The sequence below is a fragment of the Nerophis ophidion genome, linkage group LG05, assembly GCF_033978795.1.
Source record: "Nerophis ophidion isolate RoL-2023_Sa linkage group LG05, RoL_Noph_v1.0, whole genome shotgun sequence".
Taxonomy (NCBI): Eukaryota; Metazoa; Chordata; class Actinopteri; order Syngnathiformes; family Syngnathidae; genus Nerophis; species Nerophis ophidion.
Window position 1 is genome coordinate 59,083,785 of NC_084615.1, and position 19,788 is coordinate 59,103,572.

A 19,788-nucleotide genomic window follows, 5' to 3' on the forward strand; every position below is an offset into this window, starting at 1 on the left:
ACCCACCTGCTCCCAGTGCCACCCACACTGGTTTAAATGTTACTTAGATTTTGGGTTTCACTATGTAAAGCGCTTTGAGTCACTAGAGAAAAGCGCTATATAAATATAATTCACTTCACTTCACTTTGAGGTTTTGGCACCAACCGTTGGACTAGATCTGACCAATCTACGTCTATGAGCACGAACTGATGAAGCCTACTCAGATGAGCGGGGAAACGTCTCTGACAAACCAAGCAGTCCAGTTGTGAACAAATGAACGTTGTTTATTGATAGTCACCACGATTAAGTTATTGTACAGCTAAGCAGACAAAGGAGAGTACATTATTATACACATGAAATGCACATTCATGTAAGGAATCACGTCTACTCGACATTACAGTTCAGTAAAAACTGAAAGAAGCAATGCAACCAAGAATAAAGGTTGGCTCTTGGGATGCTATTTAATGCTAACGTACAACGGACGAGTCAATTGATAGGCTAACAAAAATTAGCATTGTGTTGTCTCATTTGCACCCCCTGTGGTGAACTATATCAAAATTAGGGTGGTCCCAAAAAGGAGGGATTTTTCAAATTAACTGTGAGTTGGTTTTAAAAGTGCTCCCCTTTTGGTTAACATATGAAATAACAAGTGTGTGTAAAAATTTGAAGTGCTCTCTCTCTGGCCAACATATAATAAGGTCATATAATATGATGTAATAAGTGTATGTAATACATTGAAATGTTCCCCCTTCGGCCAGAATTAATTAAAAAAATAATAAATACAAATGTATATAGAGATATACTGTAATAAATAATGAAGATTAAAAATCAATTACAAAAAATTAAGAAATATTTATTAAAAGCTTACCAAGGGAATAAGCGGTAGAAAATGGATGGATGGATTTATAAATTAATAATGTTGTACCGGTCCGTTGTGGTGAAGAAGGAGCTGAGCCGGAAGGCAAAGCTCTCAATTTACCGGTCGATCTACGTTCCCATCCTCACCTATGGTCATGAGCTTTGGGTCATGACCGAAAGGATAAGATCACGGGTACAAGCGGCCGAAATGAGTTTCCTCCGCCGTGTGGCGGGGCTCTCCCTTAGAGATAGGGTGAGAAGCTCTGCCATCCGGGAGGAACTCAAAGTAAAGCCGCTGCTCCTTCACATCGAGAGGAGCCAGATGAGGTGGTTCGGGCATCTGGTCAGGATGCCACCCGAACGCCTCCCGAGGGAGGTGTTTAGGGCACGTCCAACCGGTAGGAGGCCACGGGGAAGACCTAGGACACGTTGGGAAGACTATGTCTCCCGGCTGGCCTGGGAACGCCTCGGGATCCCCGGGAAGAGCTAGACGAAGTGGCTGGGGAGAGGGAAGTCTGGGTTTCCCTGCTTAGGCTGTTGCCCCCGCGACCCGACCTCGGATAAGCGGAAGATGATGGATGGATGGATGGATGGATAATGTTGTAAATACCAATCTTTATATATCTAGAAAGGGTGGTCCTAAAGAGGGCGGCGTTTTTCAGAGGTATCCAGAAGGTAACAAATACAAGATTATGTGTGTTTGCATGTGTGTGCGTGTGTGTGCGCGTGTGCGTATGTGTGTGTGTGTGTGTGTGTGTGTGTGTGTATGTGTGTGTATGTGTGTGTGTGTGTGTGTTTTCTCATTATGGAAGCCTGTTAAATCCCAGACTTTAATTGTAAAACACATAACATTGTCATGTTTTGTGGGACATAACTGACACATATCAACTAGAAGATGGTATATAAAAATAAAAACATTCATACAAATTAGACAAATAATTTTACTAAAGTAAACAAACGAATGGGAAACAATGGCAATAGAAAATGCTGCAAATACAAATTCTGCAATCGTATAAACACAAAAGGATCAAAAGCAGATGCAAAAGGCATATGCTACGAATGCCAGGAACACAAACACACACCCAAAAAAGCAACTGCATGAGAAAAATGTTGCAAGTTTTGAAAACAAAATAGCAGTTAACCAGGCTTATCATGGGTTGCCAGACCTGACGGATAGACATAATTGGGATGCCTGGAAAAAAGTTCATGGAATTAATAATAATAATGGATTAGAATTATATCGCGCTTTTCGACTATTAGATACTCAGAGCGCTCACAGAGAAGTGGTAACCCATCATTCATCCATACCTGGTGGTGGTAAGCTACATCTGTAGCCACAGCTGCCCTGGGGTAGACTGACGGAAGTGTGGATGCCAGTTTGAGCCTACGGCCCCTCCGACCTCCACCTATCATTAATTCATCATTCATTCACCAGTGTGAGCGGCACCGGGGGGGCAAGGGTGAAGTGTCCTGCCCAAGGACACAACGGCAGAGATTTGGATGTCAATAGGCGGGGAGTAGAGATGTGCGGTTTGCAGTCTCATCCGCGGAGTCTGCGGATAAACCACGGGTCGGGCGGGTGACATTACGAAAAAATTGATTTTAATTAGATCCGGGCGGGTGGCGGTTGAATCATTCGGAAATATTTGATATACATGGTTCAGGGATCGGTATCCTTTACCATTCAAAGAGCCATTTAGGACTTGTGTCACAAAGCAAAGGAGACAATAGGAGACGCAATAATTCTCTAGAATGACTGCCGGCAGTCACCCAGTTAGTAAGTATTAGGGCGTGCTATGAAGCTTCTGACTTTGTAGCCTACTACAGCATGTACGATCTGCTTGTCAGTCCAGCAACATGTTGTGTGTGGCTTCCACAGACACATGCACACGACTCGAAGGCATACTGGGTGACACAGAGTACACTAATGGTTGTGATATAAACATTTTTAACACTCTTAGTAATATGCGCCACGCTGTGAAGCCACACCAAACAAGAATGACAAACACATTTTGGGAGAACATCCTCCCAGTAACACAACATAAACGCAACACAACAAATACCCAGAAACCTTTGCATCCATGACACATCCTGACTATTTTATACACCCCGCTAGCAGCAAACCCTCAGGTTTCTGGCACGGTCGCTCTACCCACTACGCCAGTGGCCCCAGCTCGATTGGTACCGGGCCGCAGAATTATTTTTTTATTATTATTTATTTATTTATTTTGTATTACTTTTTTTTATTTATTAAATAAACATAAAAAACACAAGATACACTTACAATTAGTGCACCAACCCAAAAAACCTCCATTTTTCATGCCAAAGAAAAAAAAATCTTTCCCCGCCCCCTGCCAGGCTGCGGGACAAATTATCAAGCGTTGACCGGTCCGCAGCTAAAAAAAGGTTGGGGACCACTGCACTACGCCATGCCACCCCACAATTAAAGGGTACATTTAAAAAAATACTCTGTATAACACTGTAAAATATGTCATCTTTTCACATTTGTGTGTGTCCTTTATTCTGCATGTGTTTTTGATTCTGCAGCAATTTTAATTTGTGGTATTTTCCCACTGAATGGGGTTTTGGTTTTGGATATTTTTTTGTTCGGGGCTTTTGGACATAGGTGCGCATAATGCACCTGTCAGCCATCGTTAATGGAATATTCATAACATTCCATGAAAATAAACGCTGTAGCTTTGCATAAACAACTCACAAAACAAACAGGGGGGTGAAAACAATATCTGAGGTAATAAAGTTTGATACAGGCGCCAAAATGCTGTCTCCTTCAGTGTGTGCGCTGCAAAATGGGAGCATGTCGGAGCACAGTTGAGCCGTAGCCTGGCTGAGAAGTCTGGAAGTGTGTTTCCTGAAATATTTCATCTTCCAGCTCACTGTGCTGGCGTCTGCTTCCATTGTGTGAATGTCACAGAATTATTTTTATTTCTGTGTTGCATCCTTTTGGGCATCACTAATGTAGAGGCAGCAGCAGAAGCAGCTTTGAGGATTGGTTCTTCAACCTCCTACACTTTGAAAAAGCAAACATTGTGTGCCTGTTATCAATTTGAGGTAAATGACACTAGATTACACGCATACATACTGTAGATATTGTGAATCAGTGAATCACTCATGAGTTTTGATAAATGTTTTGAATGGATCTCATTTAAAAAAAAAAAAATCCCCTTAAACAAGAAAAACTGCTGGACAAAATTTACCTTTTTTCCCCCCGTGTTTTCCCCCCCATTTACATCTGTGATGAACCACTCAAACTGACATGAAGCTCATTAGAATCTTTGTATCTATGGAAACATGAAGCCTGAACTCTCTCATAATGACTGGATGAATGTAACTGATTAAAACTGGGCCGTGTTTGCATTTTATCTCAACCGATGCCATGATTTGCATTTCATCCAGTTGATTGGTTCCAGAAGGCAGACGCTTAAACGTGCCATGGTGGTCGTTGTTGAAGCAGTTTCAGGTCGAAGGAAGGATTCATGTCTGTCCTAATGCCTGTTTGGATTACTTTACTGTGCAAAAAGTCTCAGGTCACTATTTTACTGGAGGTCAGTCAGTATATATATATATATATATATATATATATATATATATACTCACACACAGTTGGGCAAAAAAGTATTTAGTCAGCCACCGATTGTGCAAATTCTCCCACTTAAAATGATGACAGAGGTCTGTAATGTTCATCATAGGTACACTTCAACTGTGAGAGACAGAATGTGAAAACAAAATACACGAAATCACATTGTAGGAAATTTAAAGAATTTATTTGTAAATTATGGTGGAAAATAAGTATTTTGTCAACCATTCAAAGCTCTCACTGATGGAAGGAGGTTTTGGCTCAAAATCTCACGATACATGGCCCCATTCATTCTTTCCTTAACACGGATCAATCGTCCTGTCCCCTTAGCAGAAAAACAGCCCCATAGCATGATGTTTCCACCCCCATGCTTCACAGTAGGTTTGGTGTTCTTGGGATGCAACTCAGTATTCTTCTTCCTCCAAACACGTCGAGCTGAGTTTATACCAAAAAGTTCTATTTTGGTTTCATCTGACCACATGACACTCTACTAATCCTCTGTTGTATCATCCATGTATCCATTTTGGTATACTGTAAACTCAATTCGTCATGTTTGGAGGAAGAAGAATACTGAGTTGTCTCTCACAGTTGAAGTGTACCTATGATGAAAATTACAGACCTCTGTCATCATTTTAAGTGGGAGAACTTGCACAATCGGTGGCTGACTAAATACTTTTTTGCCCCACTGTATGTATATATATATATATATATATATATATATATATATATATATATATATATATATATATATATACATACATATAAATACATACATACATATATATATACATATATATACATACATACATATATATATATACATACATATATATACATACATACATACATACATATATACATACATATATACATACATATATCTACATACATACATATATATCTACATACACAAATATATATTTACATACATACATACATACATTTTTATATATATGTATACATACATACATACATTTATATATACATACATATACATACATATATATATACGTACATATACATACATATATATTATATATACATATATATATACATATATATATACATATATACATATATATATACATATATATATACACATATATATACATATATACATACATATATATACATATATATATACACATATATATATGCATATATATACATACATATATACATGTGTATACATATATACATATATATATATATACACATGTATATACATATATATACATATATACATACATATATATACATATATATATATACATAAATATACATACATATATACATACATATATATATACATAAATATACATACATATATATACATATATATACATACATATATATACATATATATACATACATATATACATGTATATATACATATATACATACATATATATATACATATATACATACATACACATATGTATATATATACATATATATATACATATATACATACATATATATACATATATACATACATACATATATGTATATATACATACATATATACATATATATACATACATACATATATACATATATATACATATATATATATGTATATATATACATACATACATATATATATATACATATATACACATACATACATATATATATATATATATACATATACATATATATATATATATATATATATATATATATATATATATATATATATATATATATATATATATATGTATATATATGTACATATATATATATATATATATATATATATATATATATATATATATATATATATATATATATATATATATATATATATATATATATATATATATATTGGAATTGCAACTGAGGCTTCACGGTGGCAGAGGGGTTAGTGCGTCTGCCTCACAATACGAAGGTCCTGAGGAGTCCTGGGTTAAATCCCGGGCTCGGGATCTTTCTGTGTGGAGTTTGCATGTCCTCCCCGTGACTGCGTGGGTTCCCTCCGGGTACCCCGGTTTCCTCCCACTTCCAAAGACATGCACCTGGGGATAGGTTGATTGGCAACACTAAATGGTCCCTAGTGTGGTGAATGTGAGTGTGAATGTTGTCTGTCTATCTGTTTTGGCCCTGCGATGAGGTAGCGACTTGTCCAGGGCGTACCCCGTCTTCCGCCCGATTGTAGCTGAGATAGGCACCAGCACCCCCCGCGACCCCAAAGGGAATAAGCAGTAGAAAATGGATGGATGAATGGGAATTGCAACTGCATGCCAAGTCTACTTTTTAATACTTGCAAAAGAGACTCAGAAGTCTAAGAAAGCCAGATATAAGAACTGTACAGCACAGTGATTGATTCCCAGGTACCGGGAATTAATAATGTATCGGTTAAAATGCAACTTTTTTAATCATGAATACGATGTGTTAACTGAACAAATAAACAAATATTTTTAGGTGTGTTACCAGTTCACACTTAAAATAATAATTTCTGACACAGCATATCTGATGGTGACCTTACCCTACAAATGTTCTGCATTTCTACCACACCAGGAAATGGCGAAGCATCAAACATCATCCAAACGACCACAATGAGAAAAACTGACATTTTTTGATTGTTCAGCCTGAGTGCAGGCCTGGGCTCTACAGTCGTATTTTACACAGTTCTTGTATTAAACGTCATTAGACTGCTAGACACCTAATATCATATCTGATTTACTTCCATTCCTCGATGAATCTTTTCCTGTCGTTTCCTCTTCTTCTCTGCCCTGAGTGAGGACATTTCAATCAAATACAACATTCAGATGCCTGTGATCCATCCATGCTGTCATGTCACACGGTGCACATGCAATCACACTACACACTCTCACCCACACATTAACACCCGAGCGGGGGTTCATCGTTCAAGCAAGCTCATTTATGCACATTTCCATATTCTCTTTCCAGGAATAAAGGCGTTGTCTGTGCCAGCCCCGTTTCCCATCATGAGCAGCTGTCAGCCGCTGTGTGATGGACTGGTGGCAGAGCGAGGGCAACGTGTAGACACCCTGGGCTTGTTGTTCAGCCCTGAGCTGCTCCGCTCCAGCAGCGGGGGGTTAAGTACCTTGCTCCAGGGCCCTTCCATGGTGGCTGCTGAGGGACAGCAGTGTGTGTGTGTGTGTGTGTGTGTGTGAGTGTGTGTGTGCGTGTACGTGCGTGTGTGTGATGTTTCCCTGCTTAGTTTTCCCGGCGAGAACACAGACCCATGAAGTTACTGTGCCCCCTCTCTACCTCACGACAGAATATCATGCTCCTTCCAAGTCCAGTCATGCAGGACACCTCCACAAGCCTGGAGAGTAGGCAATGCTATCGCCAGGTGTGGAAGTGTGCTCAACACCTCCATAAGCGTAAAGCCAGGCCTTTGAATATTGTGAGTCTTGGCTAGGGATGGCGCTCCTTATCGGAGACGTTCTTCACTCTGGCTACACGGTGAAATGTGTAAACCACGGGTGTCCAAAGTGCGACCCGGGTACCATTTGCAGACCGTGGCTTGTTTCTTTATGGGCCTGTGGCACGAGCAAAAAAAAACAGGACAATTTCAAAAATAGAGCGAAAAAGGCATAATGTGAATGTGGAAAAAAAAATACTGTTGATACTATCCATCCATCCATCCATTTTCTACCGCTTAGTCCCTTTGGGGTCGCAGGGGCGCTGGTGCTGTTGATACTAATAAATAACAATAAAACAAATGTGTGTCATTAAATCAATGCTGCCAAATAGAGCAGCAACAATTAATCGGTTTAAATAGATTCATTCGATTTTTTTGTGTTGCTTCGATTAATGGTTTAATGAGTGCACCTAAAAATTACACTTAGACAAACTTTATTGATCTACAAGGGAAATTTTTCCACACAATAGCTCAGTTTCAAAGGGTGGGAGGGTAAAGATGGAAAGGATAATGCAGGTATTAAGTAGACTAAAAATGTACCATAGTAGCAATATAAAATATAACAAATATGTCATATTTATATATCAAATATACAGTATATAATATAATATAATAATGTGATACATCAGTATATATTATATTTGTTTATAATATCTATAATATATAACAAATCCCAATTACCATGTACAATATTACAGTATATGTACCAGCTGTAGCAAAAAAAAAAAAGCAGCATAAAATAGAGTAGATCCAGCAGAAAATATACATTATAAAGAAAGAGGGGTAGCAAAAAAAGTACAACAAATCAAAAATGTATAAACCCTGATTACACAAGTGCCAGCAATTTTAAAAACGTGGACATAGCTTACGCACAGCTGCTGAACAAAAGTATTCATAAATATAAATGTATATTTTTATTTATTTTTAAAATTTGTTAAAAATCCACACGTTAAAAGTGCAGTTTCAACGTTGATGATGTGCATTTATTTTTTTGATAGGCCCCAGCGCCCCCCGCGACCCCAAAAGGGAATAAGCGGTAGAAAATGGATGGATGGATGAAAGATATACCGAGCAGAAAAATATTTGTTTATATCAACTATTTTCCCTAAAATACGGATTCAGGTTACAAAGTGTGTCTTATCCAATTACTTAATCAATTGAACAAACTATACATCCATCCATCTATTTTCTACCGCTTGTCCCTCTCAGGGTTACAGGGGGTGCTGGAGCCTATCTCAGCTGCATTTGGGCGGTAGGCAGGGTACACCCTGGACAAGTCGCCACCTCATTGCAGGGCCAACACAGATAGACAGACAACATTCACACTCACATTCACACACTAGGGACTATTTAGTGTTGCCAATCAACCTATCCCCAGGTGCATGTCTTTGGAGGTGGGAGGAAGCCAGACTACCTGGAGGGAACCTACACAGTCACGGGGAGAACATGCAAACTCAGTAGATAGGTTATTCGTTTACTCGAAAAATTGATAGCTGCAGCCTATAGTCTCAAACTATTATGTTTTAATCATATTATTTACACTTTTGCATTTTGATCAATCACAGTCAGTTACTTGTGAGCATAATTTTAATTAACATTAAAAAAGCGGGTTGCAATTTTACAGTCAGAATGTCATACAGGAAAAAAATTTTAAGTTTTCCTTTGAATGTATGTCATTTATTTTGTTCAAAACATGGTAACAGATTTATCTAAAGTCCAGCCAGGGAGTCATTTGAAATACATGGGTTACATGGGTTGTACTTGTATAGCGCTTTCCTACCTTCAAGGTACTCAAAGCGCTTTAATGACACCTACACCTGTATGGGAGTCTCCTTACTCATCTTTATACTGACATAACCACACACCTTTCAGGTAACAACTGCGGTTAAGGCAGTGGTCGGGGTCCACATGGAGAAAAACTACTCCCAAGTGGGCCGAACTGGTAAAATCACGGCACAATAACTTAAAAATAAAGACAACTTCAGATTTCTTTTTAAGTTTAAAAATAGATCAAGCATATTCTGAGAATGTACAAAATATAATGTTCTTGGTTTTTTTTACACTTGAAGGTTGTGGTTAACAGTATTCTATATTTATTTGTCCTTATATACATTTTCTGAATAAATTATGTGATAATGTTCATCAGTTAACGCATTTGTGTTAATTTTCAATCAATCAAGATAAAAAAAATTATATCAAATTTCAAATTACCGGATGTTATTTATGTAGTTTGATCATTTTCCTCGACTGATGTACTAACATCATGTGGTTTAATTTTTACATATGTAGCGTCATCTACAAAGAATTGCAATTGCGAAATCCAGCTGTTTCTTTCATTCAAAAATTTCTGGTCAATTTTCATATTTGGCAAACTCATCCCACGGGCCGGATAAAACCTGTTCCTGGGCCTGATCCGGCCATTTGACACCCCTGGGTTAAGGTAAAGGACTTGTGCGGTCAAAATAAATTGTGTGATTAATCAACGTGTATACATTTTTGGAGAATTACTTGTTTGAAATAATGTGTCAAATTTGACAGGTCTATTTTATTTTTATTTTTTTTAAGTTTGCCTATTTGAAAATTAAGTATGCGCCAGGACTAACTATGCAAATTTGAAAAATATCCAATTTGGCTTCTACACACCACAAATATTCAACAGACTTAGGAATCCATCCATCCATCCATTTTCTACCGCTTATTCCCTTTCGGGGTCGCGGGGGGCGCTGGCGCCTATCTCAGCTACAATCGGGCGGAAGGCAGGGTACACCCTGGACAAGTCGCCACCTTATCGCAGGGCCAACACAGATAGACAACATTCACACTCACATTCACACACTAGAGCCAATTCAGTATTGACAATCAACCTATCCCCAGGTGCATGTCTTTGGAGGTGAGAGGAAGCCGGAGTACCCAGAGGGAACCCACGCAGTCACAGGGAGAACTTGCAAACTCCACACAGAAAGATCCCGAGCCCGGGATTGAACCCTGGACTACTCAGGACCTTTGTATTGTGAGGCAGACGCACTAACCCCTCTCCACCGTGCTGCCCCGCATGCAAAAGCCATGAATAATAAATTTGCCATTTTTGGGCTTCACGGTGGAACAGGGGTTAGTGCGTCTGCCTCACAATATGAAGGTCCTGCAGTCCTGGGTCAATCCCGGGCTCTTGATCTTTCTGTGTGGAGTTTGCATGTTCTCCCCGTGAATGCGTGGGTTCCCTCCGGGTACTCCGGCTTCCTCCCACTTCCAAAGACATGCACCTGGGGATAGGTTGATTGGCAACACTAAATTGGCCCTAGTGTGTGAATGTGAGTGTGAATGTTGTCTGGCTATCTGTGTTGGCCCTGCGATGAGGTGGCGACTTGTCCAGGGTGTACACCGCCTTCCGCCTGATTGTAGCTGAGATAGGCGCCAGCGCCCCCCGCGACCCCAAAAGGGAATAAGTGGTAGAAAATGGATGGATGGATGGATATGTAGTTTTCATCTATAGGTACTACGTAGTTTTCATCTATAGGTACTATTCTATGTTTAACTTACTTGTAATACTGTTAATATTTTACATTTATACACTCATGTGCATTGCACAATATTAAATGTGTTATTATACTCCTTTATTTAAATCATATCAACTGAAACTGTATCCATCTATATACCATAGCATTTTTCATACACAGGCAAGTGGCAGACACAAAAAGAAGAGAAGAAAACACATACATACAAACTCACACATCAATACACAAACGCAGTACTATTGACAATAATAAAACAAAACAAGGCACTGAGGATTTAGGAAAAACGCTATTGAGGCGTCCACACTGGAGAATAAGTTAACGGCATCTAAAAAAAATAGTATGAAATATATGATCAAATTTATGTAAAAATCAAATATAAATAATACATTAATAATAACATAACATCAAGAGAATACTAGTGATAATAGTAGCAATGAATATATATTTTTTAAATACAAATAAAAGAAAAATTATAATTAAAAAATCAAAAATATAGTATAAGAAGACAGTGTTTCCCACAGGTCAGGCATCTGATTGTGGTGGGGTAGTCGGGCGCCGGGGGCTTGGGGGGTTGGGGGGGAGAGGCGGAGATGACCAAGAAGAACGCGGAGTTGGAATATAATTACAACACTTTATGTACATATTTATATACATATTTATATAATATTTACATATTTATATAATATGTAACTACAAGCTCCATTCCCAGACAGAGTCCTATTACTTTTATGAGCGGTTGAGCGAGTCAAAAGCCTGGAAAAAAAAAATGTATATATATATATATATATATATATATATATTTCTTTTTTTTTTTTTTTTTTTTTTGGTGGCGGCCGTAATTCTTTCGTGGCGGGCCGCCACAAATAAATGAACGTGTGGGAAACCCTGGAAGATGTTCACCTGATCAGTAAAATAAATGTAGTATTCAATGATTAGAGTAAGTCAATGCACAATAATTGTTAAGTGAATACCTCCATGACACTGACATCTTGGAAGTGGCCGACATAAAACACTATCCATTCATTAGGCATCACAACACCAATTCTTTGTCACGATCACCACCAATTTGCGTGTATTGCCACCTGAAGTGGGGCCCCACGGCTGCAGCGAATTAAGTTGATGCTCAGCGGTCCTCCCGACACAACTTGCCGCGACCGTGTCCCCCTGCACGCTCACTTCGAGTGGGAAGCAAACTTGCAACCTGTTAACAATGCGGCGCACGTGCTCGTGGGGTTACCACGGCGCAGCGTGCGCGCGCGTCCACGTCCGACATTCCATCAATTCAACAGTGATAATTATAATTATAATAATAATAATAATAATAAAAATGTCCAAAAGCCGGCGTTGCGCGCGTGCCCGCGCGACACAAAGAAAGAGACTGGACGCACTTTCGGCCGTGAAATAAAACCCAGTCTGGAATTGTGCGGGGTTTTTTTTGTTTTAGGGAAACACACATATAAATGTTTAAATGACAGAAATAGAATAATAAATGAATAAAATGTGCGCAGGACTCACCATGGTTGCTCCAGCTCCCAGTCGCGGAAAAAGTCCAGTTCAAAAAGATCCATGACCGGCTCTCCTGCCGCTTGCGAGAAAACAAAAAAAAATTCCAAAAGCTGTGCTGCAACGTGGTTCTACATGGACGGCTGACACGCGTGTGCGTGTGCGTGTGCGTGTCAGAGAAAGAAGGAGAGCAGACACGAGCCGCTGCCTCTGCCAGGAATCTGCTACGTGGTGGCGGCAAGCTGACAGCCAGGCAGGCAGAGGTGGAGGGAGGGAGGGGAGGGGGGGAACACACATGCACGCACACGCACACACATTCGGTCACACGTGCGCGTGCACGACTAAAAAAGGGCTGCACAAGACAGCCAAAGAGAGCCAAACTGAAAAAAGGGTTCCTCCATAGTATTGTAATGAAACACAGCCTTTATCCTCTCAATAACATATTTTTTTCAAACTACCTTAAAGGCCTACTGAAATGAGATTTTATTATTTAAACGGGGATAGCAGGTCCATTCTATGTGTCATACTTGATCATTTCGCAATATTGCCATATTTTTGCTGAAAGGATTTAGTAGAGAACATCCACGATAAAGTCCGCAACTTTCGGTGTTAAGAGAAAAGCCCTGCCTCTACCGGAAGTAGCAGACGATGACGTCACATGTTTGATTGCTCTGTCACGCCAAATTTCTTCTCCCTACAAAAACCCTCCCCCCCCCATTTACTTCCGGGTTCATGATTAATACAGACGTTTTGTTAACGCTATATTATTAAAATATAATGCTATATTATAAAAATACAGACGTTTTGTTAACGCTATATTATATAAAAATTAAAAAAACAATTTACAAACACAAACTATGGGATGACATAAGAGGAAACGTGACCCCGGAAGTAAAGGCGTCATCCCATAGCTTGTGTTTGTAAATAGTTTTTTTAATTTTCTTTTTATAATATAGCGTTAACAAAAAGTCTGTATTTTTATAATATAGCGTTATATTTGGCAACACTAAATTGGCCCTAGTGTGTGAATGTGAGTGTGAATGTTGTCTGTCTATCTGTGTTGGCCCTGCGATGAAGTGGCGACTTGTCCAGGGTGTACACTGCCTTCCGCCCGATTGTAGCTGAGATAGGCGCCAGCGCCCCCCGCGACCCCGAAAGGGAATAAGCGGTAGAAAATGGATGGATGGATAGCGTTATATTTTTATAATATAGTGTTAACAAAACGTCTGTGTTAATCATGACCCCGGAAGTAAATGGGGGGGTCGTAGGGGGGAAGAAATTTGGTGTGACAGCTCCTCACATATTCACATCGTTTTTAATGGGAGCCTCCAACAAAAAGTGCTTTTCGGACCGAGAAAACGACAATTTCCCCATTAATTTGAGCGAGGATGAAAGATTCGTGTTTAAGGATATTGATAGTGACGGACTAGAAAAAAAAAAAAGTTAAAAAAAAAAGAAAGCGATTGCATTGGGACAGATTCCGATGTTTTTAGAGACATTTACTAGGTTAATTCTGGGAAATCCCTTATCTTTCTATTGTGTTGCTAGTGTTTTAGTGAGTTTAATAGTACCTGATAGTCGGAAGGGTGTCTCCACGGGTGTCTTGACGCGCAGTGTCTCGGGGAAGTCGACGGCAGTTATGGACGGCACAAGCTCAGCTTTTCTCTGGTAAGAACTGACTTTTTAACCACAATTTTCTCACCGAAAACTGCTGGTTGACATGTGGTCGGGATCCATGTTCGCTTGACCGCTCTGATCCATAGTAAAGTTTCACCTCCGGGAATTTTAAACAAGATATCAGCGTGTGTTTGTGTGGCTAAAGGCTAAAGCTTCCCAACTCCATCTTTCTACTTTGACTTCTCCAATATTAATTGAACAAATTGCAAAAGATTCAGCAACACAGATGTCCAAAATACCGTGTAATTATGCCGTTAAAGCAGACGACTTTTAGCTGTGTGTTTGTGCAGCGCTAATATTTCCTAACAGTCCGTGACGTCACGCGTATACGTCATCATTACACGACGTTTTCAACAGGACACTTCGCAGGAAATTTAAAATTACAATTTAGTAAACTAAAAAGGCCGTATTGGCATGTGTTGCAATGTTAATATTTCATCATTGATATATAAACTATCAGACTGCGTGGTGGGTAGTAGTGGGTTTCAGTAGGCCTTTAACCTGCCACTTGTCATTTTCCTGTGACGTATGAATGTGGTGTTGGAATTGTTCCATCCATCCATTTCTACCACTTATTCCCTTTGGGGTTGCGGGGGCTCGCTGGCGCCTATCTCAGCTGCATTCGGGCGGAAGGCGGGCTACACCCTGGAGAAGTCGCCACCTCATCGCAGGGACAACACAGATAGACAGACAACATCCACACTCACATTCACACACCAGGGCCAATTTAGTGTTGCCAATCAACCTATCCCCAGGTGCATGTTTTTGGAAGTGGGAGGAAGCCGGAGTACCTGGAGGAAACCCACGCAGTCACGAGGAGAACATTAAACTCCACACAGAAAGATCCCGAGCCCGGGATTGAACCCAGGACAACTCAGAGGCACATGCACTAACCCCTGTGACACCGTGCTGCCCGATGGGGGGAAAAATGTACCCCTAAGTGGGCAGGACTGGAAAATTCCCGGCAAGATAACTTAAGAATAAAGGCAACTTCAGATTGTTTTTTTGTTGTTGTTTAAAAATAGAACAAGCACATTCTGAAATTGGACAAATTACAATGTCTTTGGGGCTTTTTTTGGACCATCGCTGGTGACTTGTCTCCACTCAAGATGATGTCCTGCTGGCCCCACCATGGACTGGACTCTCACATTATCAACTAGATCCAATCGACATCCAATGCTCCCGTCGCCCAGGGCTGGGGTGGTCCCACATCTGCGGTCCCCTCCAAGGTTTCTCATTGTATCCCATCGGGTTGAGTTTTTTCTTGCCCTGATGTGGGAACTGAGCTGAGGATGTCATTGTGAGTTGTGCAGCCCTTTGAGACACTCGTGATTTAGGGCTATATAAGTAATCTTTGATCGATTGATTGATTTACAATTACCTGTTGCGGTTAATATTTACTATTATTTACTACTATCACTTTTTGAATTCGATCTCAATTCTGTATACTGCTGCTGGAATTTTATTTTCCATAAAGTACTATCTATCCATACATCTATATAATAGTATATATACTAGATTTGTAATTATTTATATTTTCTGAATAAATGTTCATCAGGGCAGAGGGGTTAGTGCGTCTGCCTCACAATACGAAGGTCCTGAGTAGTCAGGGTTCAATCCCGGGCTTGGGATCTTTCTGTGTGGAGTTTGCATGTCCTCCCGTGACTGCGTGGGTTCCCTCCGGGTACTCCGGCTTCCTCCCACTTCCAAAGACATGCACCTGGGGATAGGTTGATTGGCAACACTAAATTGGCCCTAGTGTGTGAATGTGAATGTTGTCTGTCTATCTGTGTTGGCCCTGCGATGAGGTGGCGACTTGTCCAGGGTGTACGCCACCTTCCACCCGATTGTAGCTGATATAGGCACCAGCGCCCCCCGCGACCCCAAAGGCAATAAGCGGTAGAAAATGGATGGATGGATGGATGGATGTTCATCAGTCAACTCATTGGTGTTCATTTTCAATCTGTCAAGATAAAAAAATGATATCAAAATCCAATTATGGGATGTTATTTATGTAGTTTGCTCATCATGCGCTTCATTTTGTACATATGTAGCATCAGCTGCAAAGATATAAATAACCTGTTTGCAGACCTGATCCGGCCCTCGGGCCTTATGTCTGACACCCCTGCTATAGTTCAACCAGGGGGTAGTACGGTGGAACAGGGGTTAGTACATGTGCCTCACAATATGAAGGTGCTGGGTTCGATCCTGGGCTCTGGATCCGTGCAGAGTTTGCATGTTCTCCCCTGACTTTGTGGCTTCCCTCCGGGTACTCCGGCTTCCTCCCACTTCCAAAGACATGCACCTGGGGATAGGTTGATTGGCAACATTAAATTGGCCCTAGTGTGTGAATGTGAGTGTGAATGTTGTCTGTCTATCTGTGTTGGCCCTGCGATGAGGTGGTGACTTGTCTAGGGTGTACCCCGCCTTCCGCCCGTGCGCAGATACGTATGACCCCGTAAGGGACAAGCGGTAGAAAACAGGATGGATAGATATTTCAACTAACAAGTTACTTTATGTATTATTTGCTCCTGTAAAATGAAGTAATTTCCCCTAATATTAATGAGTTTTTGAGTAATGGGTGGATAACTAAAATGCCCCCCCTTTACATCGCCGGACGCAATATGGTGACCTTCTTGGTGTGACGTCATCTACAGAACTGGAGCCCATTTACCGGCATACACGGTGCGGATGAAAGTGAGAAAAAACAATGTTTGATCACTTAATTGCATGTTTTTGTCGCCCTGGTCCATGATTACTTCAAAATGGATATGACAGTTTACATTAGAAATACAATCGCCATTTCCGGACTTACCTGCTCTTCCGTCTTCAATTCTATTTGGACACGGTTTCCTCATGCTCTTTCAGCAACTTGGGGAGAACATCAGTAGAAGAGGACACAAAATAGAATACAAGCGGCTTACCTTTCTTTCTCTATTGCTTTTGATCGCCAGGTCTGCTGTTCTTTCTTTGTTTTTCCACAGGTTCTGACTCAGTCTTTCTCTTGATTTTTGGAATCACATATGGCTTGAGTCTGAAAAATGTTTTCCAACTTCCTAACTTCTGACCAATGTCCCAATCATACAAAAATACTCTTCTCTTGCTTGGTTCTTCCCATTTTGCATGGGTCAATTTGACAGGAGAGGTCCACACTTTCCTAAAATTCCATCATTTGGAAATGTATACAAGATGACCCCTTCGTTAGATGTATTGCTACAGAGATAATGACATCTGTCAGACATATTTGGTCATTCCTTCAAATAATTTGAGAAAATGACATGATTCGGGATGAAGATGATACTTACCACGCAATACGAAATTGTCTCCAGTCTTTTGCAGGTGAGGTCAGCAGGCTGATGCAGGCCCGCCCACATTTTGGAGCTAGAAGTGGGCGATCTGAAATGTGCTGAAACTCGTTAGAAAACAAGCATTAAACCAATATTGTGTTTGTTTTGGGGGGAGTTTTACATGTAGATATCCTTTTTAGGTCCAGAACCATGAACCATGTTGTCAGCATTAGAGGAGCCATTCAAATAGTAACTACAGTACACTGTTTATGTAAAGTGGTTAGTATACTACGTTTATGTAAACAGTACATACTGGGTCATTTGCATTCTTCTCCACTTGGCCGAAACTCTCAAATTCAGTACCGCCTGCTCAGTGGCCAAGTGGTTAGAGTGTCCGCCCTGAGATTGGTAGGTCGGGAGTTCAAACCCCGGCCAAGTCATACCAAAGACTATAAAAAAGGGACTCATTGCCTCCCTGCTTGACACTCAGCATCAAGAGTTGGAATTGGGGGTTAAATCACCAAAATGATTCCCGAGCGCGGTCACTGCTGCTGCTCACTGCTCCCCTCACCTCCCAGGGGGTGGAACAAGGGGATTGGTCAAATGTAGAGGGTTATTTTGCCACATTTAGTGTGTGCGTGACGATCAGTGGTGCTTTAACTTTTTTTTTAACTACACTAACTGTAAAGATGAAGATTGAATATACTTGGATACAATTGGAAAATCCAGCATCAAACTGTTTTTTGTCCATGAAACAGTTATTATACACATAACGAAAACATATGTGGATTTGTGGCCTCTTTAAATTTTAAATTGTACATACCGGTAAAGCAATTCAGCGTTTATATGCCACGGTGTTAAATATAGAGTGTTATAGCAAAGTTTCAACTTATTTATCATATTTTGATCTATTTTCCCTATGTTTGCTGTTTCTTGCTATTTCAAGTCAACTCAGAAAATTCCAGGTCGTATGTCCAAAAATGGAATGGGCTCCTTAGAAAGAAGCAGAACATTGTACTGTCAGCTTGCTGCAATTATCCTGGCCACCAGAGGGCCCCCATGAGCAGTTTGAGCAGCAGGCTCCCTCTGTGACTGCATCAAATGGAGCTCCTGGTTGCTCCCTGGAGGTCAGTGCTGCTGGAGGTCCAGGTCACACTGGATGACTGAATGGATTGCACGGGTGATTCTGTCATCGGTGCTAAGCCACAACTACATATATTTTAAAGAAAATAAATAGATTTCTGTTTTTTGCACACAAAAAAATATGCACACTGCAATGCAACTAACCCAAGTCAGTTGAGTGAAATTATACACTTAAGTAAAATGTACGTTTTTAGGCTGAACTATGAGGTAAATGCTTATGAGTTTAAAAGTTAGTAGCACATATCATTTGTTGTTCAATATTGACTCTGCCGACAATATTAAAATACTCAAACACTTTCATTTATAAGCTGTCCATCTGGAAAAGTATTCACAACACTTTACTTTTAGCAAATGTTCTTATGTCACCGCCTTTGTCCTCAAAATTCTAGAAACAATACCCCATAATTAAAATATGATTTTTAATTCTGCAAAAAAAAAAAAAAAAATACAAATAAAAAATATTTTTAAAAAAGTTGTTTTTTAATTCTGCAAAAATTGAAATAAAGTAAAACAAAAGTAACATAAGTATTCACAGCCTTAGCTCAGTACTTTGTTGATGTTCCTTTGGCACCAATTACTGCCTCAAGGTTTTTTTTTATACAATGCCACAAGCTATTTTTGGGCAGTTTTGCCCATTCCTCTTTGCAGCGCCTTTCAAGCTGCATCAGATTGAGTGTGAAGCGCTGGTCTATATTCAGGATGTCTCTGTACAATACAGCAGTCATCTTAGTCTAGTCAGGGAGGTGACCACGAACCCAATGATCACTCTCTCAGAACTACAACATTCCTTTGTGGAGAGAGGAGAACCTTCCAGAAGGGCAACCATTTCTGCAGCAATCC

At 40.0% G+C, this 19,788-nt stretch overlaps 1 protein-coding gene across 2 annotated transcripts in view; it reads right to left on the reverse strand.

The window, feature by feature from the left end:
• aff2 (AF4/FMR2 family, member 2) overlaps nucleotides 1-13,103 on the reverse strand; it is a 399,395-nt gene extending 386,292 nt beyond the window's left edge. For both annotated transcript variants that reach the window (XM_061901648.1, XM_061901649.1), the window contains exon 1: nucleotides 12,854-13,103. In XM_061901648.1, the coding sequence (XP_061757632.1) occupies nucleotides 12,854-12,906 (53 nt within the window). In that variant the 5' untranslated portion in view covers nucleotides 12,907-13,103. The remainder of the gene's footprint in view (nucleotides 1-12,853) is intronic.
• Nucleotides 13,104-19,788: the final 6,685 nt, after the last annotated feature.